Source organism: Rhea pennata, chromosome 1 (assembly GCF_028389875.1).
Source record: "Rhea pennata isolate bPtePen1 chromosome 1, bPtePen1.pri, whole genome shotgun sequence".
Classification (NCBI taxonomy): Eukaryota; Metazoa; Chordata; class Aves; order Rheiformes; family Rheidae; genus Rhea; species Rhea pennata.
This window is the reverse complement of record NC_084663.1, coordinates 198,948,914-198,974,126: the sequence shown is the minus strand read 5'-3', so window position 1 is coordinate 198,974,126 and position 25,213 is coordinate 198,948,914. Positions and strand designations below refer to the sequence as shown.

Below are 25,213 nucleotides of genomic sequence, written 5' to 3'. Positions count from 1 at the left end.
CGTGCATTCTTGAATTCGCAGTTGAGTTAAGCAGATACCTAGATTCATTTGGCAAGTATGGGGAAATAGGAATATACTTTTCCTGAAGGGAGTAAATCCTGATCAAGACTTTAGTGTAAAGTTCATACAGTTTCTACTGCATGCCCTCTACTGTAGGGTAAATAGTCTCTTTCACTGATCTATTTTAAATCTAAAACCTACTTAACTTGGCGGGGGGGGGTGAGAGGGAAGGGAAGGAACAGGAACTGTATACTTTTGTCCTTTTTTGGAAAGTAAGAAAGTTGTAGAGGTATCTAATGAGCAGCAGGATTTAAGTAAGTTCTACATACTAATAAAATTAACCTTTTTATCCATTTCTAATTCAAGACTATTTGCCCAAATGACACCTTGAATCTGTGCACCTCTGGAAGTGGAGTTAGGAGTCTTTCTTCTGAAAGCAAAATGAGCTGGTAATTCACTTTAATATTACCAGATTAACTGAAGTGAAAATGTCAGACTACAGTACATAGTAGCTGTCCAATGAAAAACTACATTGTCTGAAATAAACAGCAAATCTGTTTAAAAACATCACGTATCAACTGTCAGAATACCCTTGAGTCTCCTATAAGACATAAAATGCCACCATATACCAAAAACAAACAACTTTGATTTTTGCAAGATTAGATTTTAGCGCTGCCTGCCCCAGCAGTCTCTGACAGTTACTCCTGTTCGATCAGAGGGTTAATAGTGAACCTCTTGTCTTCTGATTTACAGCAACATGACTTCTCAAATACAATATCCACAAAGCCGCTTGCTTATTCTAATCAGTCAGGTAAGACACACACAACTTCATTACAACAAAAATATTTATTCAAGCTGTAAATGCTATGCAGTATTAAGTTATTGGATGGGTTTAATATAAACATCTACTGCATAATATTGGTTCCTTAGGAATCCTTGTATACTATCTGAAACATTGCCCTGTTGCTGTATAGATCTCTTACAAGAAAACTTGCATTGTTTAAAACCTCAACAGTTTGAGAACAAAGAAGGAAATACCAGTAGAGAAAGTTCTGCAGTATTAGAGCAAGGCTTAAGTGTGTTAATTTTCATCTAATTAGTACTAAAATGTAGCTTGAGCTTCTCCTGTATCTGTTCTGAAGAGAGATTGTAGAGCAGCTGTGACCAAGTTTTACGTTAAACCAACATTTTACTATGTCTGACTAAGAGCGTAAGTAACATTAACAAATGCTTTTTCAACAGTACAAAAGATGGTTGAGAGAACTTACTCTTGCAACAGAACACTTCCAAATTCTTGTCTGGCTATCACTGCAGTTTAAATATTCATACTGAAGGTACATCGTTTAAAAATAACTTTTGCGTTCAAAAGATATCCTATGCAGCCAGTATTGTGTAAGATCCTAGAAACAGATTAGGCCTATACAAATTCAAATTTTTGTCTGAATGACTGGTTGGGGAAGGGTGCATTAGGAGAACCTTTTTTTGCCTTAGATTTACGTAATTTTTTAATAATTCATTCAAAGCCTTAAAACATGGATTTTACAGTTGTAAGAGAAGATAATGTTAGTACAAGTCAGTTGCATGTGAAGTTTCTTTAGGATTCAACAAGACAGTGAAAAGTGGCAAAAATTAGCTGTCCATATTTTACAACAGTGAATTACAAACACTGCCTTCAAATTCACAACTTTTTCACAAATTGACAAAGCAGTTCATAAGGGCATGTAGAGAATGCAGCAAAACACAGACAACGTGGTATGTAACAGAAAAACTTACAACTTTTCTTACATTACATATACAAATTTACAATTTTGCAAATTAAATGGCTCTATAATTATGCAAGTGCTTTTTCAAAAATAAACATATACCAACTCAATGATATTTACAGACTTAGCAACCTGCTTCAGAAACAGCATGATTTTGCTATAAAGTGAATCTTCAGTGCACTAAAAGTGCAACTCACCCTTTAGAATTAATTTCCCATGCAAAACCTCAGCATAAGAACACCTGGCTTTATACAGTCACAGCTCAAATCTTTTTATTCATCATAATGCAGAGATAACAAGAACTTGTCCACATCCATTCCTGCCGGAAAAGAATTCGGTAGCTTCTTTTTCTGTTGGAAAAGAGCAGTTGCATTAAATACCAAGAACTTGAGGATACTGACACTGTCTGTAAACATTCTCTTTTTCTTCGTCCGTCCCCACCCACACTGCAGAAATAACTGCACAAAGCTCACTCAGGAACGGGACGCTGTAACGCGCACGTACTTATGCATATCCCCCATGAAGCTGCATGATTATGGGACAAGAGCAGTCAAAAGTTTGCAACTTCAGCATTAGCCCACCCAGACCTCAGACATAGCATCTCTCTCAACTTCTGTAACATGTACATTAAATAGCTGAGCATTTTTCATTTGCAACATTTCAGGAGTATGTAAGACTAAGCATAGTGAGTTAAAATTATAATGTCGCTCCTTTTTGGTTATTTACATTAACCTTTTAAAGTCACCTATACCTTTGCTATTTGCTATTAAGTCAAATCCTCAAGTTAAAAGGCAAGGTTTTGTAGACTACGGAGACTGGCAATACACAAAATGTGGATTTCTAGTCCTGGTGGTGAGGGGAAGGAATGCAGGAATAGCTTGAATTTTAGGAACTTAATCACCTTTTAAGAAAATTCCTTTGATTTTCAAAGATATGTGCTGATAGCCAGTGGGAGTTACTTGTGTACCTGAGCACTGTCCTCAAATCCTAAGACTGTTAATTCAGAACAGGCTTGAGAGGTAAAGTTACTAAAACTTATGAATGTATTACAGGGGAATGTATATCAGGGATCTGGACTATAAAAAAAAGAAGTGAGTGGTCATGGGACTACCATCCCACTATAAGTAATTTTCAGTCTATTATATATTTAACATTTTAACTTAAAAAGTAAATGCCTGTACTTGCCTTTATTTTCTTCTTCTTTGATGGCGTTGGAGAACTTTGAAGGTCTTTTCTGTTTGCAGAGCGAGAATTTCTCTCGCCTTCATTCAAGTCATCTAGCTTCCTCTTCTTTACTGTGCTCCTTAAAGATCTGAACTGCTGAGTATTGTCCTTCAGCGGAGTTGCAGTGCTAGTCCGTGCGATAGCAGCCCGGGATAGTATCATCAGCGTGTGAGCAGCCATACTGACACTATTTTCACTACCTGTTTCACTAGCTGGGCTGCAGGCCGGTAAGTCTGGAGTAGCAGGAGGGACCATTATTCTAGGTGTTGTGCTCTCCTCATTAAAACGCCGACAGGTGGGTGTCCGCACGCTATCCGTGGTGTCGTCTGTGTGCCTGTCCCCAACTCCAGACGGTGTACGCGGTACAGGTAATTCTCCATTTTCAACTGTTTTACCAGTAGGGCTATGCCACTGAATGTCTTGCAACATTTCTACACATTGTTTAGTGAAAGGACTTGCCAAGCAAAGGCCTTGGTTGGAAACTTTAGCTGCTTCTCGTTTTGGCTCCTTTGAGGACAAGGAAACAGACGCTGCGGATTTGCTGTTCCCGTTTGACAATGACCCTTGCTTTTTGTTCAGCTCTTGCACTGAAGCTGCCTTTTCATTCCACAAGCTAACGCTTTGTTGGCCATTTGAGAGTTTGGCGGTGTCCTGGCTCTTCTGTTTTTCATCACTATCTCTTCGTAACTCATTCTCTTTATTCGCCGTAGTCTTGTGGAAGGGATCCAATGGAAGCGCTGCAGTTACCACCTTCCGCTCAGGCTGCGGCTCCTTTGCAGCTACACTTCTGTTGCTACCAACTTCTGGCTTACATAGAATTCTAGGCAATGTTTTATCTTTTTCTCTTTTTGTTACCTGTGCTTTAGCAGAAGATGATGCAGAGTCAACAGCAAATAAAGTATTTTCATTCCTTTCTTTTTGGGGTAAATTCTTAGGAGTCTGCATTTGAGTATTTCCTCCTGGAGTGGGTAGGACATTATCAAAGCAAAGCACTCTCCTGTGACTTTCACTTTGTCTTGAATTTGAGCTCATGTTCTCTGCCGGTACAACAACCAAATTCTCCTCTGCTTTCCTTCCCAGTTCTGCGCTGGTAAGCTTGTCTGAATTTCCAGTCCTGAAAATGAGGTAAAAATACTTCAGCAATGTATTTATTCTTATTGCACAAGTTTATTTCTGCTTGGCTGCAAGTTCCTCCTCACCCAAAATACCCTTCTAAAGCTTTCCCCACTTGGCAAGTATAAATATTTAATCAACATACAAAGACCAAGACTAAGTAGTAATAACTGCAGGAAGTTCAGAGAAGGCCAACAAGGAAAGTTAAAAGGTATGAACCAAAATCTGTACAAAGAACAGTTAGGTAGACTAAGACTCTTCAGCCCAGAAAAGGCTCTCCCCTAAGGCAAAATGCAATAGAGCTCTAGATAAAAAAGAAAAAGGTAGCTATTCTCTGCTGTATCTTCCAAAGAAGAACTAAGGGCATCATATAAAATTACTGTTAGGTTCAAAACAAAACAGAGAGGTTCAGACACTGCATATAATTAAGTTTCAGAACTTTTTGTCTTGGGATATTTATAGGTGCTGGTAATTCATTTGAGTTCAAAATGCAACTGAGCAAATTCTTGACAGGAAAGTCCATCAAGGATACTGCATATAAAAGATACTGTTTCTAGCTCTGGAAATCCTCAGAGCTGAAACAGCTAAAAAGCTGGCAGAGTACTCTGTGCAATATCAACACCTGTTTGCCTCGTTCTAGTACTCTTGCATAGGCATTTGCTATCGGTGACAGGACACAGAACAAGACAAACTTTGGTCTGATCCAGCACAGCTTCTGGTAGGCATCTGGATGAGAATACACAAGCTCCAGAGAGCTTGGTCTCCATCTGCCAAATAGCCACGTTAGTGTGAAAAAGTCACTACTGCATTGTAGCGATGTCAAAAGAAAAAATGTTTCTGCTCCATGAGCTCAGCCCACTGTTAGGTCTGTGCCCTCCTTCCTGGCATATGCTGCATTTCCAAGAGAGGATTCTGTATATTCATCTACAGTAGCACTATTCTCCAACATAGATAAGCTGTTATGTTTTATAGGAGGAAAAGCCAAGCTATCTTTGGGATGGTAACTCCAAATAAAGTGAATAGTAGTAGTTTGTTCTATTTCAGTGAAATTTGAGATGAAACACAGGGCAAAGGGTAGAAATAAGAAATTATCTCTCCTTACAGGGAACATTTTGCTCCCTTTGCTACACCGAACATATATGACTGGAGATGGAAAAATTAACAAAAAGCTGAATTCTCCAAAAGATATTACCCTAGATCTTGCTTCTGTGGCTTTCCTAAAACCACCTTCACATATGTACCTATACCTATAGTGTATAACTTGTTCTTTTTTTTTTTTTTTTTTTAATAAGTTGACTACTTCGCTCTTTTCTTCCAGTTTTCTTTCCCAACATTTTAACTGAGTTCTTAAAAGGTAGATTTTTCTTTTTTCTTTTTTTTAGAAGTATGCTTTTTTCTTACATAAGAGAATTCTTCACCACAAATATTTTAACTCAACTTCTTACTTCCTCCTTTACTCTTTTGCTCTTTACAATGTCCTTTTGTTTTCAGAAGTCCATTAGCAGTAAGAGTTACAACCTTGTTTTCTTCTCTCTTACTTGCTCAAGACAGGACTATGACCTACTCTGATTAGGACTTAAATTATATTCATCAATATAAAGCTAGTACGCGAGTCTCCTTGCCATCCTTCCCTTGACTCTTCACTTGATAAATGAGAAAGCAGTGCACAGCTGAAATCCTGATACAGAAAACAATCTGACAAATTCTACTGGATTGGGGCCAGAGTGGTAACAACAAGGAGAGTTTAATAATAATAATAATAAAAAAAAACAGTAACAAAACATAGGTACTAGTCTAGTCTGAATAGAAAAGGAAAAAAAAGTTTTATTCTTTAAAAATTTCCAGTAGATTTAATAGGCAATTTCTGCTAGTTCAGACTCTTTTCAAACAACTTGTTTTGTGTTTGTTTTTTCCTGTCTCAATTTTCAAATACTTTATTAAATTAACAGAGAAACAGTAATAACAAAATTTGGGTCCAAGTTTGTCATTAATATGCAGCTGCACACATCACTGTATCAACACTCTTAAGAGACAGAAAGGAGGGGGGGAAAATGCTGATTGCTTATGCTACTGTTTAAAAAAAGATTGTCACTCTCCCCTGCCTCCACCAACCGCACAAAGAAATCCATGGCAAGGAAAAGAAAAAAAGTTTGAATAACTAGCATTACTAACCTTTGCGTACGAGAATTTGGATGGCTCAAAGGCTCAGCTGCACTTGTTACCAATTTTCCTGGAACAGATGGAGCACTAATAAGCCACAGTAATTTAAGTAATTTAAGCAGACCAACTCACGGTACAGTAACATTTCACACGATAATAAATCATTAAAGAAAAATTCAACAATGAAATTTTGTAACATCTTCCTAATTTTAAGATTTACAGATTAATAGAGTACCAAAGATCACCAATTAAATATGAACAAGAAGTTTGCTGTCTAATCAGAGATAACGGCCAGGCCAGGCAAGAAAAAGTGAACTAAATTGGACTTACAAATCTTAAAGGCATACAAGAATTTGCAACAGAAGAATGGATATGACTACAGGCAACTCTTAGTTACCTGTTGCCGAAACAACAGACTTAGTACAGACTAAGTATAAAGTCCCAGCCTCTTTTTCGATCTGCAACTTCATCCTATTTTCACTTTTACAGATAGGCCTACTATTTTTAAGAGGTAAACAAGCTGAAACACAGGTTGCTCTTGTGACTCAAACAGTTTTTTATTTTCAATTATTTTTCTTTACCTTCTCCCAATACTGAGAAATGAATTAAATTCCAATTTTGTATAAATTTACTATTTAAAGAAGCAATCTCTCAGTGACACATACACATTTATATATACATGAAATGGTAAAGAGATAGCAGAGTACATTTTTTGTATACATACAATACTACTATTAGATATATATCCAATATATACAGCTTTAATAACAGTTTAGAACTGTTGGTATTTCAGTACAGTTTGGTTTCAATGGCAGCAGTAAACTGCATTTAGAACTAACGAGATGAAAAATAATCGAAAGAAAAGTACAACGTTCTAACTGCGTTAGTCTTGAAACATTAAATTTCTATAATAATTTGGAACTCAAAATCAAGCTTATTTAAGACTAAGCTGGCAGTTCTTACATATAAATTGAACAAACACAGACAGGTACAGGCTCCTAACCACTCCAGCTGTTACTTAGCAGATGGCAGAGGAGAACGGCTTTATAAAAAGTTTTCACTAAAAAAATGATGTTTTCAAAACTGTCACTTCTGCTGTTCTCAAAGATGCAAGGCAGGTACCTGTATTAGTCTTGTTTCTTGGTCCGGGGATCTTCTGAGATTTGGGAGGAATGGGTAGTTTAGGAACACTTCTGTTACACACCGGATTTGCTACAGGCATATGTAGAACCTTGAAAGAATCAAAATATCCCATTATAACTTACCAAAAAACTAAGGAAAATTTCAGCTTTTATTTTGAAAAGACAAAGATTTATTTGTGGAACACTACCTGGCGAGCAGGTGCTGAGAAAGTATTTCCATTCTGTCCCACTACTGAGAGCGGGATCATTCCCACCATTCCTTGCAAGACAGGTTGCACTGGAGATGCTATTATAATAGCGGAACCTGGAAAAAAACAAAGGATTAAAATTATACAGAAAATAAAATACCTCACTGAAAAGAAAAGTGTGAAGACAGGACTTCTTAAAATTATGCACTGTTCAAACCTGTGGCAAGAAAAGGTCTAGCTTCTAAAGAAGAGTAGGGTCCTCACCACGGACTACTATTACAAAACAGGGTTTTTGTAATAACCTGGATAAATTGAATACAAGCATTATTTTTAATTTTAAATGGATTCTTAAATTAAACCTGCTTTCCTCCCTAAAAAGGAAGCTTAAAGTATAACACACTCATGTTAAGGCTTGAAGGTTTAATTAAAGTAATTAAAAAAAATAGAAAAAAGAAACATTAAATAGCTCATCTTGGTGTTTAGCAAACAAACTATTATTTGCATTCTATTCTCTATGATTAGCATGCCCAAGAAGTTGATAGCAAAAAAAATCGCTTTTAAAAAAATTTTCTGGTGTATCCAGAACACCTTCCTCTTATGAGTGGAAAACAAGTTGAAAAGGCTAGTTTTCTCTGTATGTAGATATAGAACGTATACTCCTTGCTGTTAAAAAAAACAAACAAATCCAATGTAAGACTGTAGCTCATTAGTCAACAACTAGTTCATTAATGGGCTCGAGATCAAATTCATTCTCCTAATAGATTGTAAAAGAGTCTGGCTGCCAGGCACACAGGAATCATAAAATAGGGAAATTTTTATAGCATGTTAATTGAAAAGTGATGAAGTGTGTGGAGTAAATTAGTAAATTTTTTCTTTCAGCTCCATGAACATATGCAGAAAAAATATCAAATGCAGAAAATGGACTTATTTCTGTTTCTCTTCCTATGATAAAAAGCTGGAGATAACAGTTGTGTGAAGAAATCCTAATGATAAAAAAGCCAGCACTCTTAAGACTCTGCACATAATGTTGAACTGACCTCTGATCACACAGAAGTTCAAGGGTAACTGTGACAAGTTTATACTCTTGGAAAGAAGTCTAAATTTGTTGATTGCAAGTGTTCTATATTTTGGGTTGGGTTTAATACTAGAAAAACACAATTTTTATTGCTGTGGTAATAAAAATGCTTGCTTCAGGAGAACATTATTATGGATAGGAAATAAAGTTTTAGTTTCATCTTTGACTAGATGTACTCCAGTTTCCATTAGTGCAACTCTTTCACAACAAAATTCATACTCACAAGCAAAAGACTCACAGAGGTAAATTTCACAGTGTAGACTAGATTTTTTTGGAAAAAAACAAAACAAAACAAAACAAAAAACAAGAAAGTAATTTTGGACAGGCTATCTATATCCAGTCTGGTATCCAGACTAAATATGAGTACCCACAACACCCAGGAATTCACCTGTAAACAGGAATCTTATTAAAATAAATAAATAAATAAAGAGTTACAACAAAATTTAGTCATACAGGTATGAAATGAAACATCAGCAAATGTGATCCTGCTTTTTCTCTTAACAATAAAATCTTTTGTTCTATCTCAGGCTGTTAATATTTCAAAAACATCTCTGACTATTTTTCCATTAAAATGAGATCAGAGTTGGTTATATATTGGCCACTAGAAGCAGCACTCCTAAAATACAAACTATTATTGATAAATAAAAGGTGTAAATAGTAGCGTAGAACATCCCACTGCTTTATTTAGCAGTTTAAGGCAAAATTAGCTCAAATACTGTCGCCATTTACAGTGCAAACCAAAATATTCTTAAATTTACTACTGCAAAAGTCATGTAATGTGAGCTTCTAAACTATGAGGCTATTTTTTTCAAAGCAGAATAATCTAAGACTCTTGTAATTTTTTTTCATTCTTAATAACAAATAATATATTCACAAAATACATAATTCCTGGCTAGTTTCAAGGGGCAGATAGACCACTGCCTAAAAAATCATTTTTCCTTTTAATGCATTTACAAAAACGAATGAAAACAGCTATATATATATGCAAGAAATTTTCATTGATCTTTCAAAACTAGATTACCTTGTGGGAAGTTTGGAGAGACAGTTTGGCTTGCTGCAAATGTATTGCTGGATCTAGGAGGAGTCCGTAACTGTTGTACTGCTGGAGCTTGGGCAGCAAGCGGCATAGAATTGCCAGGCAACACAACCACATTCGACGGAGTTACAGCTGTGCCCAAAGTAGTTGGATCTGTCATGCAGGTAGCTATGTAGAGGTTATTCGAATTGCCAAAAGCTGTGCTTGTTGCTGGCATCAACTGTATAAATCCCCCCTCCTTGGAAAGATTAGTTGCACCAGCAACAGAAAACACAGTGCAGTCTTCATTCTGAGTGTTAACTGAGCTGACAACAGGCTCCTTTGGTCTAAGCACAAGGAGATTCTGCTCTGCCAACGCTGAATCCAGATTTTTTTCAGTATCTTCTGAACTCAGACATTTGGACAGGCCTGTATTTTTGGTCGGGGATTTGGCTGGAGAAGACAGTATTATAGTTGGCAAATTTTCTCCTGTGATGCTGGAAACAGCATTATTTAACTCAGTATCTGATGAAATAAATGGATCATCACTGATTATGATTTTGAGGGACATTATATTTGAAGAATCAACATCCATTGGCTGACTACTAGAAGATACACCACCAATATTTTTGGCCTCAGTGCCAGACTCATCTGTTGAGGATGCGGTTTCCGGGAGAGCTGAATGGCATATATCAGACGTAGTAAGGTTATTTTCAGTGGATACTACAGAAATTTCTGTACATGCATCATCACCAGAAGAGAAAAATATATTATCAGTATCTACTTTTGTAGAAGATGAAGGTTCTTGCATTTCCACTTCTGTTCCCTCTGAGTTCGACAGACCTGAAGGGAGGTTCAAATCTTTCTTACAAGGCTTATTGAGTGTACGCTGATCATTTGAATAAGGTTTGTTAGAAGTATCAGTAACTTCAAGCTGCAAATCTGTTTTGTCATGATCTGAAATTTTCGCAGCAGATCTAACAGCACAATCTGACTGTTTATCCCGATCCTGACAGTTGGCATGGTGGCTAGAACTCTGCTGTAAAATACCAGGTAACGTCGTCGTATCACTCGTAACGGCCTGTTCTTTTCCTGAATCTACTGACTGGCTAGAAACCGGTGAATTATTTTTCCTTAGCAACACGCTGCGGCCAGGGCTCCCATCAGAAAGGCTTTTAATATGTGTTTTTTCAGATAGTGATGGATCTGGCGATAAGTGACATTTACTTCCAGAGTGTGTTCTGTTTTCACCAGCTGTAGTACCATTTGCCAGGGAAACCAAAGAAATCTGTGAACTACCAGAATGAACATATTCCAGACCAGGACTACTCTGAGCGTTATGACTTAGCGTATCTTTTCCAGATTCCACAGCTCTCTCACTTTCAGATGCTAATGCAGCTGGCTCTTTATCACCATAAGTACCTCCACGGTGTTCATTACGCTCACTGTCAGAACTCTGTCTGTTTGTAGATTCAGTCAAACCAGGCACAGAATCAAAAGTGATTTCAAGCTCTCCAATTTGATCAGTGGTAACTGTTTTAAGCATTTCAGTCTGCTTTTTTGGTCTACAATTTCCGTGCAACTGTTCATTGGCTGTATTTTTCTTATCACCATCATTAATGCTATTAATGCTATTCTTCAAGGCACATGATGCTTCTAAATGAAAATCTTTACAGGATAGAGATTCTCTAGAATTATCACCTGTAAAATAGAGACCAAATTGGTTCTATAATTATTACAGCAGATGATTCTATTACAAGGTTTTGTACAGTCACAAATCACTTTAACGTAAAACTGTCTCACATAAAACTAAGTGGGAATAACACTACTCATCTAATCCATATTTTCAAGCTGAGTGGAAAACATATGGTTAGACTAGATAGATCAGGTGATCTGGTGTTTCAGTTTGTACATAAATAAATACGTAATAAGTAAATGGCTCAAGTCACTAAATCAGATTTCCAGAAGCTCAAAAGAACATCTCAGAATAAAGACCTCTTGCTCTATTTCTCATACACTTTCTCTAAATATCTGCTACTAAGTATTCTTAAAAATGAAGTAGACAGACTAGACATACCTTTTGTCTAACTCAGTAAGACTCTTTGTGTATTAATTAACCACATTTCAGAACAGACAGAAAAGATTAGTATGGTTTAATGTAAAATATTATCTTTATATAAGAAAATTCAGCCATTTATATAAGATAATTTCAGTGTTCCACATCGAAAATTGCAGAATATCTGCTTGGAGTAAGTAAACAGGCTTTGCAGATATTCTGATTTCGAAAATTCAGGAGCTCATCAAGTACAACTTACAAGTACCCTGATGGACTACTTTTAAATTTAACAGTCTGAAAGTTTCTAACAGAGTAGGTGCAACCGTACGTCCATGAAATGTAAACTTCAGCTTGGATATTATCACTGAAAACACAAAGCCTTTGATATACAGAATCAAATTGTCTGAAAGTGTTCTCACGATAAAAATGAACCTATTAGAAGAAACTTTAAGTAAAAAACACTACACTTACTCGTTTCTTCTGTTCCTAAAGAACTTTCAAGTGTTTCCAGGTTATTTTCATCCACCAGGATTGTATTTTCTTCTCCATTCTGACCAGAAATACCAGCAGGTAAATTCTTGTTTACCTTGTTCTTTCCTATTTTCAAAAAGAAGCACCAAGAACATTTAAAAATTTTACACACAGAAGTAATTAATACATTTTATATGAAGCATTTGCATTTCAAATTCAAGAAATGACACCTTAAACCGAGCAAAGAACAACTGTTACTCTATTTTTATTACAGATGCAGCAATAACATAGAAACATGCTTATCTTGTATTTGAAGATATCTCTGAATAGAAAAAAAGAAAAATTTACAACAGAATAGAAAAATAAATAGGAACCATCATCCTTTCGACCAGGAGAGTCTAAAATAGCGGCAATAAAACAATTACTGCAAGTCAGCACTAAACTGGAATTTCAGCTATTTAAATAAGGATATATCAAGTATCTCATTCTGAACTGAGGAACACAGATGCCATATAGTCTATTTCTCCTGCAAACAAATCTGTTAAATTACTTTGCTTCTTCAAGAAATATTTGAAAAAATCTCATTATTCATGATGCTTTATTATGGTACAACTGATCATAATATACCTACCATAATCAAACAAGTCAAAGAGTGCCTGAAAAGCTGGATCTGATTCTGTCTGTTCTAGAATGTCCTGTATAGCTTCTTCTGACATATGAATTTCACCCTGAAGAAATAATAAGACATACCGAACTGTTTACTCAATTAAAACAAACAAAAACCCCACCTCCAAAAAGGAATTGTTTTATTTTCAAATTGTTTTTAGTTCTGTTACTTCTGCTCAGTAGCAAAACACGAAGACAAACGCTGAAAGTATTTCTCTCACTAATTTAATGCCTTTAAAATAAATAATTAGTGATTAAAGTGTTCAAGTGCTTGAACTGAAGTGTTCAAGCACAAATTTTCTCCTAGCCTTCAGGAGATCCTCTAAGCACTTTACAACCCTTGATACTGTGGTTTTAAGGATGAATGAAAGATCCAGAAAATACTACATGCTTTTTCTGGGGTATCCAGATACTCCTACACCTGACTGGAGAGAAGCTGACCCATTACTTCTAGCCTGGAGAATATTTTGAGTTCAAGATTTCCTGTGGGTAAGAGGGAAGGGAGACCAGTCTATTAATAATGCATTTTTGATGTGAAAACTATGCAAAATATCAGCCAAAAGTCTAACTATTCTAAGCCACACTTAATTATTAGCTACTTGAAAAAAAAATTTCAGTTGTATGGAGCTTGGTTACACATATCACAATTAGGTCTAGGATGTTTTATAAATTAACATTTTCGAGATTTCTCACTTGACATGACACAAGCACTTGGGTTACTGATTAACAGCCCAGTCCATGTGGATTATTTTTGGATTATTTCGTCTCAGAAAATAACTAAACTAAGAAGCTTCTTTGATTTTGTTTTGCTCATAAAAAAAATGAAATACAGCTTTTCAACTGTGGATTTTGACAAATATCTTTTGGAATTCATCAAACAACAGAAGGACAGTATTGAAAAACTAAACACCTCTACTTTGAAAACTAGAAACTACCTGAACTATCTTTTCATGAGGAGTAAGATTTTTTCCCCTCATTAAGGGCCCCTCTGACTGTCGCCCCAAAGACTGTAAGACAGTCAAGGAAGAACAATAAAATACAAGTTTATAGAAGTAGAATATATTTATCCTCCAAAGGCAAGAAAATACTAAGTTTTATTTAAATTCCAAAGGCCTCATCTCTTGCTACCCTGGATGACCTAAGTGTAACCTACAGCTAATCTGAAAAATCAGAGCAGATTAAACATGTTAGGAGGCTGAGAGATATTATAAATCCCTTTTTATCTAGAAAACTTTCTCCTATTGTAAGTCTATTGATGAGGATCCCAAGTCAGAAGCGTCTGAAATTACTGGTGCCAAAGACGTAGTGATCCAGAGCAGGCAGGTGATGAATGCGGGTCAGTGTACTTAGATCACAGTCTGAGGGCAACCTCACAGCTAACCACTGCCAGGCGGTCCTGATCCCTTGTGTTTTGACCCTACTGCATGCTTCTGATATCCTGTACAGGCACTGGGAAGAAGTTCACAGTGCTAAACTGTCTCAAAACTACCTCCAACAAAATACAAGTTTCCTGACAGTTCAGCATGCAACTATGTAAGAGTTAGCACCTATGCAAGTAAAGTGCTGGGACTGCCCCATGGTCAGAGGCCAGCCATTAGATAAGCTTAACTGTATTGCAAAAAATCATAGAAAGAATAGATTTCACACCAAATCAGAAGAGGATGAGAGAAAGAGGAGAGTGATCAGAGATACCAGGCAGTAGACAGAGGTTCAACATAGTGATCATGTTCATGTGGCTGGCTACCAAAAATGTGTAAATAAGGCAATCCACACCTACCTGAAGCCCAAGGATTTCATCAATCGAAGTCTCCTGTTCTGTGGGGCCACTGTCTGCCTGTTTAGGGGCCTGTGTGATATTGCCATCACTGGAACACAGTTGTTAGTTCAGAATTCAGAAATAAACCAAGTAAAAGGAACCTGTATATTCCGTATGTACGCTTATTACCTGCCCAGGATTTTGTTAATGTTCTCAGCAAGCTTTTCCTGAAGAGATTTGTTGCTCAGGATTTTCTCTCTGGCATTTTCAATAACCAGTTGCTGAAAAGCACAATTTTAAAGCGGTCATATATCTATTTTTATCATTACTCAAAAAGAACATGAATTTTCAACATACTGGTAAAAATCAATTCAACATACACAACACTTTGTAGTAACAAAAAATATTTTAACCATTTAATCATTTAACATGAAATGATGTGATGCTAGTGCAAACTTACTCTTTCTGAAAAAAATCGCTTACCTCTGACTGTCTAGCATCCTTACTGTCCACCAAGACACTCGATTTATGACTATAGAATATCTCTATGAAAAGCCTCACATAACGTTCCTGTCTTCTGAAGTACAGCAAGGCTTATTGTTTTTTCTGCTTTAATTGTCTAAAAAATTAGTGTATTCTGACAGAATACAGACTACTTAGAAAAATCAAAAAAGTCTATTTAGCTACGCCATACTAAGTAGACACACAGAGCCAGTTCAAATATAAAAGAATACCTTTAGCTTACAACTTAATTTCTGTAATACTTGTGATGAACAACCTACAGAGACTAGTTTTCTTTAACTTGAATTCGTTCCTTAAAGCAAACCACCCTCCATAAGTGTATACTTACTGGGAAGTTACCATCTATGAATTCTTGAAGTGGCTCACTTTCTTTTTCTACTATTATTTCATCAGTCTCTTGGGAACTTCTACTTGTTGAAAGAGGTGCAGATGCTGCAATGCTTCTTCTCTTCTGAGATTCACTGAAGCATTTCAGGAAATTTATGAGGTATTTTGTGAGAACATGGCAATTAACAGAGGTAGAACGACTAAATCAAATCCCACCCCACCCCCCCCACAAGTGAAAGATTTTAATCAACAGAAAACTAAGCACATATTGGAAACACAATAAAACCTTACACTTGTTTCACTATCTTGTATGCCTGTGCTGTGTTGGACTACATAAAAAATAAGTTAAAATTAAACATACAGAGAAAGGGAGTAAAAGAGTACAATGGCAAATTGAATTCCACACCAACAATTCAAAGTAATGCATATTGAAGAGAAGAAATATTAACTGTTTGAACAAGTTCTAATTAATTGCCTCTCAGGATACGGATTTGGGCATCATCATTGAAAATAAAAATCTCTCAAGGTGCAACTGTTGTCAAAAAAGAAAACAAATGCTAGGCTGCAAAAGAACTCAGATGGTAAATAGGAAATTTATTTATTTTTAATCAGATGATTGGCATGACCCTTTCTGAAACCATCATGACAATCAGCAAAGGCACTGAATCACTTATATGCAAAAGAAATCACGTAGGAATAGAGGAGATTTGGAAATGGTAAAAATGAGTAAGGACCTGGAAAACATGTAAACAAAAATACTGATAAGACTGGGATTTATTCAGGGATAAAGATAACAAGTGGAGTAGAAAAAGACTACACAACACGGCTCTCCGTTCATTAAAAACAAAGGGACACAGGAATCAAAGAGTTAAAAAACCCACAAAACATACTGGTATAAGAAATCAAATTTTCACACTTTTAGCATGAATATGAAGCTTTATGCTGTCAAAATTTACCAAGTCAACAGCTTTTCCTGATTAAAAACATAATGTATATTTATACTGATAGTTTTCATAATTGATTTTGAAAGGAAAATTAAAGCTCAGGCTTCAGAACTTTCTGCTTATCTCTAAAATTAGAGTAAATAACGTTGAAGCCCGCTATATGCAATAAGGAAAACATAAGCAGCCTCCTACCAATCTAATGTTAAGTTCTTAGACCTTCCCCCATGAAGTATCAGATGCTGGCCACTGTCAGTGCACTATAAATCTGAAAAGGTCTACCAGCTGAGAAAATTTACACTAGAGACTAAAACACTGCAAGATCTCTAAAACATATGAAATAAGTTTTCACCTTTTTCGTCTTCCTGGAGATAGCAAGTTTGAGTGAAGCTTTCGTTCTTGTGTTCCTGGAACCTGAATGTGTATGAAGTCTCCTGCTTTATTATTAAAAAAAAAAAAAAAAAAAAAAAAAAAAAAAAAAAAAAAAAGATGCCAGCATTTTCTCCAATGACATTATTAAGGCATTATATAAATCTATCAGTTATGTAGTACCTTCAAATCAAATGCTGCAGGGAATTAATGAAAAGTAATTTAATATTATCATGAAAATGAGAAGCATTACTTTTAAATATATCCTAAAATGTCCAAGTGATATCCTATGCAATAAAACAGCTTTGAGGGTAAGAGTGAGAACACATGATAGAACAATGACAAATTGACATATTTGTGAAGTACAAACCCATGTTAGCAAACATCAAGAGCCACTTATGTTTTGGACATGCCTTTTATTTTAAACACCTAAAACATTCTGGACAGTTAGCACAGGGGAACAAAGCAGAAATTTCTTTGAAAATTTTGCTGACGAAGATGACAGCCCTGATTTTAGAAAAAGTTCCACCTGCATGCATAAATTCTTCACAGAAAATAAAAAGGTTAAGGGGAGAGAGGAAAAAGAAAAAGAAAGAGCGCAACTTACTGTTGATCTTATTTTCCTGTGTTTGCGACTGGTGCACAAACAAGGTATTCAACCTTGTCTGTGATATATTCTGATTTATTGCTGGCCTATGCAAAACTTGAGTAGATACAATGGAGGAGGAACTCGGTTGCCCTGACTGATGGGCTACAGACAACAATCCTGAGTTTAGAGGAGCTGATTGCTGAAGCATTCTCTGTCTTTTCATTTCTACAATTCCACTTCTTGTACGTGCTGGAGATAATAAAGACAAGATGAAAATATATGACAAAGGATCTTAAAAAGGCTGCCAATTTTCCTAGAAGTAGTTCTCGGACATTGTCACATTAGACCTAAGTAAAGATGCTCCATTAAAACCTGTTTGTGCTTAAACATTTAATTTACGAAAACTCAACAAATCAGCAACTCCCTCTTTCACCTTCTGTTTTACAGGTTTGAGCCAATATAACTAAAGTAGTACAGATCACTTATACAAACATTGTAACCAGCATTAAAGTGCTTGTTTCACTGCTTAAATACTTACAGGACACATATCACATCAAAATGACATTTCACTATGTATCATCTGTATAAATGGCCTTAACCAAAACAGTTAAGCTAAGATAAGTATGCAGTTATTATTTAGCAGACCGAATCTGCTAAATTTAAACACCACCACGCCACATGATCCACTGAGTCTCAGGTCTAAGAGTGGCCAATACCTATACTGCACATTCTCTTTTCCTCGTATAGGTTGCTCAGCAGAAGTACTATAAAGAGAAAAACGTATTTGCAAATAAAATAACTCTTCCCTTTTGGGAGTTCATTTGCCAGATTTTGCAATGAAGGAAACAGTTCCAGATGGAATGCCTTATCTTTTCATATTTTCTTTAAATGTATGTCTGTATAAAGTATTTAACTTTTTTAATATGATTTTAAATTCATAATTAAATTCAATCCTCTTCTATGGAATTGAAACTGCATGATAACCATGACTGGTTATATTTTCACTTCCTCTATGAACCACAAATTAAGTTAACAGCTTCGGCTGTGAAGCAGCAGTTTTCAAACCTTCTATCTGTGTAAACCTCTAAACTTCCAGTGGAGGAGAAAATGCTACCTAGCAAAAGGCAAGGTTTTGCCCCTCGCAAAACACAGGGCTTTTTCTTATTTCCTTTCTTGACTATCACAATAATCCAGAGACTGTCCTGAGGAAAACAGACAAAGTCATGCAGCAGACATTTGGCAATATTAGAATCTGCTCTTAAGAGAAAAATTACCAACGCTGAAGGATTCCCTCATAGTTCCCACAATGGATAGTTTGAACATAAAACCTATTGATTCTATGCAACTGACTTGGTTACTTACCCCTTTGATTAGCCGAAAATCCTGTGGAATTCTGCATACTCCTACAAAATTAAGCAGGTAAATAAAAGGAGCTCAGAGGAAACATTCAACTACATACTATGAAAGTATCTTAGGGTAAATTTCAGTCTGAAAATTATTCATACGGTTTTATTTCATATGGTTTTATCTACTGACTGACTGTTGGGTTTGTTGTTGTTTTAAACAACGGCTGTACATTCTTCAAATGAAGTTTACGCTTAGGTTTTTGATCACATAACCACAACAGTATCAGTTTCTATACAAGCGATAGTATATTGTTTTATGACAGGAAGGCCACATACAAAACCATATCAACACCATCCCATCTGCTTAGCCTAGGCTTAAAATCTTGAAATGTCTATCCAGCTATTTACTCTCAGAGCATGCATCTTTCACTATTTCTCAGAAATAATAAATACTGACCGAAATCATTCCTATATGAATATAAGGAGAGTTGGTCAACACATAGGCTCACTCTTAAGAAAAAAATTCACATTCTTGATTTCAAAGTTGTATTACCTGATCTGAGAAAGTGTATAGTCCAATTTTTTCCACAGAGATGACATCATTGCTGGAACTTCATTTGTTGTTTCTAAAATAAAAATTTTAGGTATTAAAATAGATACACCACAGTCAAAATAATTATTTTTGGATGATTCAGATCTCTTCTAACTTTAGGTGTCTAGTTGCTGCCTCAATATTCTATTAACTGAAGATCTCAAACTCCTAATAAAAAAATAAAATAAAATAAAATAAAATATTGATATGAACAGACAGTCATCATGGACAGTATTCTTAGTTTTAAGACTCTAAATGAAATTGAGACAAAGACTGTCATGAGGTTAATTCTCACTGGAATCTGTACGTGACTGGCTCCTTAGCAACTCACACACCTAACCCAACTTCATAAAACTCTCTTCTGAAAATGGGATTTATATTCCCAAGTCATTTGTGTGCTTTTGAAATTTTTAATTCAGGGGACAGCTCTTTAAAAATTATAGCTTATTTAAGATGTCACTCAAAAGACTAAAAGCACTTGGTATTTTTGAAGCACAGAACATAAAAAAAAATTGAAAGAGGTAGGCAGACCTATTTATAATGTTTTTCTAGATGCCAGGTAGAAACTACTTTGAAGAAACTATGCCTGTGTCTTCATTACCATTTCTATTAAATGTAGCAAGAAAAGTAAATTAAAAAAAAAAAAATCAAAAACATTCCAAACATGATATTTCTTAAATTACAAGTCTTGGAACTGAGCATTTTAATAAAATCTGATTACACAACACACAAAAACTGTTAAGACTAGGTCAAATTATAAAGCTCAAAATTTGTTTTAGAAATTAAACAGAGAAGAAGTTCTATTTCTGCCATCCTCACAAAATATTAATTCATTTTGAATTTATTTTAATTAGTTTTAAAAACAAGACAAGAAACATTTCATGCCATGAGTCTCTCTGGTTATTTATCTCACAACAAACAGTATAACTTTACAATCTTACACTTATACTTTCTGCACACTTCATCAAATTTGAAAAGAACTTTTAGTGTAATAAAGGAGAAAAATTCAAAGTGAAAATATATGCTGGCAATTCCAAATTACGATAGTCAAATCACTTTGCTCACAAAATTCTGATCGAAGTGGCAGTTAACTGTCTGCATAACAACAAGGCCTTCAGCTCCTAACCTAGCTGGGGTATCGCTCTAAGTCCAAGTACAGAGCTATCATCTGTTCCTCAACAAATTTATAATTTTGACAGATAAACAAGAAAAATAAATAAACCTCACTCTGGAGGCTTACCTTTTGTTTTCATGGCTACATACTCATTAAGAATGGTTGTCAAGTTTTTTCCACACAGGGACTGGGGGGAAAAAAAAAGCCCATTGATCTTCCCTAATAACTTATACCCCATCCACTATAACGCATTATGTTTAAGCTTGTTACAATCTTGGCACATTTAATTATCACAGTTCTTCAAAGACTACACCGTGGTGACCTTCAACACAAGGAACTGTACTTGAAGCTGCTGATGCTCAGTTTTCTCAAAATTGGTAGCAAATGATCCACGAACCAAAATGCCATTCTGAACATAAAATCTGAAGTACATGATCTTGTTGCAAACCACTGGTACAGCAGTCAGATTTGCATGACTTCAACCTTACTTATCTTTGTTCTCTACAGAACAAAGACATAAGATTATGAGCAGCTATGATGAATTACTAAACATCTACTGCCTTGGAACATAAAATGTACTAAGACACAAACCTGAAAAGAGCTGTTGTCTAAAGCAGAATTATCTTTCATATCATATTTATTTGTTCTGTTGTTTTAGGTGAAACAGAATTAAGACTTTCAAACTATCGTTTACTGTACCTTTTTGTCTTGTTTGCTTTTACAAACTCCTATAGTATTCAACTGATAAAAGCTCTTTACTGAATTGCACGTATTTGAGCTACAGAGAGATTTTTCTTTATACTACAATATCACCACCTTTTTACAAAAAATAGAAAAAATGTCTCTCTTGAGAAAAGGAAGAGAATTAAAAACTTGGAGAATCTGGATAAAACCTTTCTATTTACCATTGTTTTTCTAATTCTTCCTGGCTATAGCTTGGTTCTCAATTCCCTATCCCCACTGCCCCTAAAGTATAGATGACTAAACACTTGTAAATGAAATAAGAAGTTCCATGCTCTAGTCAAGACCATTGATCTCAGAATTTTTCCACAAACTTTGAATATTGTGGAAAAAATCCTAGAATATATAATTTAGTGGTACATTATAATAATTGAATACAAAATGGGAAGAAAATAACACATATAAATATCAAAAGGTTGATACATATCAATATCCAAACCCTATAATTTCCATACCAAATAAAAAAAACTGATTTCATATGTGTTAAAAACGCAAAGCATCAAGTTACCCTGTAGTTATATACACCTATCTACATATGTAGCTGCGTATTATATTTATACCCACACCTAGACTTCTACATTTCATCTGCCACAAAGCAGATCATACTGATCAAAGAGGAAGCTGAACCAAAACATAGTTGTTGTCAACAAAATTTTGATACACTCAAATAAAGCCGAGGCCTTACCTAAATTAATATCTACAGGAAATACAGTATTACTGGCTGATATATCTGAGAAAAGGGAGTGATCTTCAATAAATAACTAGAGCAACCCTGAAATCAATAAAATCCCTGGGATGCCCTTCCATATACCAATTCTGAAAACTATAAAGCTGACTAAATGTAACATGCTGGACACAATTTGCTTATTTTACTCTTAAATATTTCTTAGTAATATTAAGTTTTGGAAATTAACTAAGAAAGAAGCTGCTAACAGCACAAGATGCTGAGAAACAGAGATGGCTATCAAACTAAACATCTTAAACACTATTTGAAAAGTAACTGTTATATTGTTCCTATATATTCTGAAAAAATCTCTGAAGAGTTTTCTTTTCGGGGGAAAAAACGCTTCTTTTCCATTGATGCAACATAATTTAACTTTCTGTGTTGCAAATACAAACTCACCAGCAAGCAGGCCGGAATAAACCCATCCTCTGTACAGTGCTCTGCATATTCTTTCAAATCTGAGCTTTCTAAAATAAATTCACGGCAGGTAGCTAAAAGCTTTTCCTGTTGTAAATACCCTGTAACAAATCAGACAGAAAACGTTGCTATTTTATTCATTATTTCTGCATGTTGTTTTTGGTAGGTATGGAACATTAACACAACCGGCTATATGATACAATGTTGAAACAATTAGATAAGTATTCATGTGTCAGACAAGAAAACTAAAGTTATTTTGAAAGAACACCTATCTTGCAACACATTTCTTTGACAGTTAAAATCAGAAAAAGCACATTATTGACATTGTACTGGATTTACAAACTCTTCGAGACTAAAAGTGGGAACATAAGGAATTTCTGACTTATCTTTACTACACTAGCATTTCTGACTTACCTTTACTACACTAGCACTGTATAGACAAGAAAAAAAATTGTCAGCCTCAAGCCAAGAACATTTCATATGTTTTTAATTATAAAACGTCGAGCTTTATACTTAAGTGGAATTCTACAGTACTTTATTAGTAAAATGCATTGCTATGCAACAGTAACTCTCCGCGCATTCTCCAATTTCAGAAAAGGCAAAACATGCACTGTTACGAGAGTATATTAGATTTCTTCCAAAATGATATTATAGAAAAATTATTAGTTTTAAAGAAAATTTTTTTCTTACTTACTTTAATTTGCATTTTTATTATAGGTACTAGCTGTCACTTGTACACTTTATACACCCACTTCAAGAGTAAGTAGTTATCTTAGCAGAACTATAATGGAAAAGATTACTTTTCCAAAATTTCAATCCTCGGCAAATATGCCTCTTTAAGACATTTTAAATCCTGCTTTAATCTTCAAATAGTGTGAACAGTAAAAGGTGAAGCTAGATCAATCTGCATAAAGGATAACAGAACAAGGAACCACAAAAGAAAACTTGGTGTCTTTTCTTTCTTGCCTGTAGCAGAACTGAATATGCAGTGGTTTAAAGAAAAGTCAAAATATGCACCTAATTATACAATGCTATATATCAGGATATATATTTACATGAAATCCCAGAACAGTCTGCCTCAGTTCAGGAAAGTCCACAGAAAAATCATGCCTTTAAGTTTGCATGAAGACATAACACCTTTTATCAGATCCAAGTACAGCTAGAAAAAGTAGATCAGTTTTCAAACACACCAGCCCTTGTTCAAATCTCAGACAAATAAACTTCAAAGCTAAACACAGTTTGGAAATAACCACTGCAAGTTTAATTAGGATGTATGAGCTGGCTCATTTGAGAGAAAATGTAGTCGGCACCTGCAGAACAGAGAGGGCTGCCATAGCTAATTTTTCAAATGCAGTTTGTTGGAAAACCCTCAAACCACAAATTACTAGAATTTGAGGGCATAGCTGGCAGCAATACACCTACATTCCTGTCGTATTCCTATCCACTGCACCACCATCGTTGGCCAGTACTAAAGACAGCGTATGGCTGTTCTTACAATCAACTCAGCTGGATATTTACTAAAAAATAATTGCAATTTCTCTTGAGCCCTGTTGAAGGACAACTGAATGCTGAATATGGACATATCTGGCACATTCACCAATTTCCTGCAAAATAAAGCATTCCAAAGCTTAATATGTATACATATACATATAAATAAGATTTTCTGGGTGACTAAACTTAAATTGTTTGTGCATGTACATTACAACTACATAACCATATACAATCTTTAACATTATCAAAACCAAATAAGAGGCACAAAAGAAAGAGTGCCTGCTGAACTAGTAACTGTTCAATATTTCATTCTATCTTTATACATGCATGCACACACCTAACTTACAGTAATTAGAAAATAAATTTGCTTATGCCTTTTTCTACAGGCAAGCTCATCTTACTGTTTTTAAAACCAATATTCATCAAAGCTCACAGCACCAAAAAGACTTCGCGAGAGAAAATTAAAAAGAGATGAAAGAGGAACTGCACTAGGAAGCCTGTTAACCTGCTCACAATTCAGATGCCTCATATAGAGGAGCGAGCGCTACTAGAAGTAAGTGCTAAGAATATCCTCTTCTACAATCTTAGAAGATGCTCAGAAGTTTTCTGGGGCTAATGCATGCGCTGTGCCAAAACAGGCACAAGACAGGATGGGGCATCTTTGGTATACAAGAAATGGCCAAGATTTTCTACCGAGTATGTCTAGAACTCTCTATTCAGCATGTGAGATGAACTTTTTATTCACAAACATATAACTTAACCAAAACTGCATAGAAAATACATCAAGCAGTCAATGGCTAAAAAGAGATATCCCTTACATAATTTTAAGTGTTTTTTCACAATGCATGAAATTTGAAAAAATTCTATTACTCCGCAATAACAAAAACAACGTTTCTCTTATTACTTTCAGTTCTCAGCGACAACAAGCGCTTCGCGGTGTGTAAAGACAAACAGAGCTGGAGACAGACTACAGCCAAGACTCAGCCCCGAAGGTTTTCGACTGGGGAAACGTGCCCAGCTGCAAACAGCGCCGCGTTTCCCGGCGAAGCCGGAGCAGCCAAGCGCCCGGGCCGGCGGCGGGAGCCAGGCCCAGCGGGGCGCTCCGCCGGCGCGGACGGGAACCGCGGCGCGGGCGGCGCCCCCGCCGCCCTGAGCACGCTGTCACCGGCCGGCAAAGCCCCCTGCGCGGCCGCGGCCGCCTCCGCGGGCCCCGCGCGCGCGCCGCCTCCCCCCCCCTTCCCCCAACCCGCCTCGCTCACCCAGCACCAGCCGGGCCACGTCGGACGGCAGCAGCATGACCCGCAGCGCGGAGGCGACGGGGGAGAGAGGGAGGGGGGCGGGCGGGCAGGCTGCGACCGCGGCCCCCGAGGCCGCCCCGCCACCAGCGCAAGGCGCGGAAACGCCGCCAGCC

General features: G+C 36.2%; 1 protein-coding gene across 3 annotated transcripts; it reads right to left on the bottom strand.

Annotated features, from left to right (window-relative positions):
* Positions 1-827: 827 nt before the first annotated feature.
* Positions 828-25,198, bottom strand: LOC134135633 (protein NPAT). 3 transcript variants are annotated; one of them, XM_062567266.1, is made up of 18 exons: positions 25,062-25,198; positions 22,294-22,412; positions 20,556-20,616; positions 19,277-19,349; positions 18,740-18,780; positions 17,396-17,626; positions 16,772-16,856; positions 15,480-15,612; positions 14,819-14,910; positions 14,651-14,738; positions 12,839-12,935; positions 12,208-12,333; positions 9,687-11,381; positions 7,591-7,706; positions 7,383-7,491; positions 6,273-6,330; positions 2,949-4,101; positions 828-2,113 (listed from the first exon to the last, which is right to left on the bottom strand). In XM_062567266.1, the coding sequence occupies exons 1-18, from the start codon at positions 25,096-25,098 to the stop codon at positions 2,036-2,038; spliced, it is 4,392 nt and encodes a 1,463-aa protein (XP_062423250.1). In that variant the 5' UTR covers positions 25,099-25,198; the 3' UTR covers positions 828-2,035. The 3 variants fall into 3 exon arrangements, with proteins under 3 accessions (XP_062423250.1, XP_062423251.1, XP_062423252.1); XM_062567267.1 differs by having other exon boundaries at positions 16,772-16,853; XM_062567268.1 differs by lacking the exons at positions 18,740-18,780; positions 20,556-20,616; positions 22,294-22,412; positions 25,062-25,198 and having other exon boundaries at positions 19,277-19,347.
* Between the last annotated feature and the right edge of the window lie 15 nt (positions 25,199-25,213).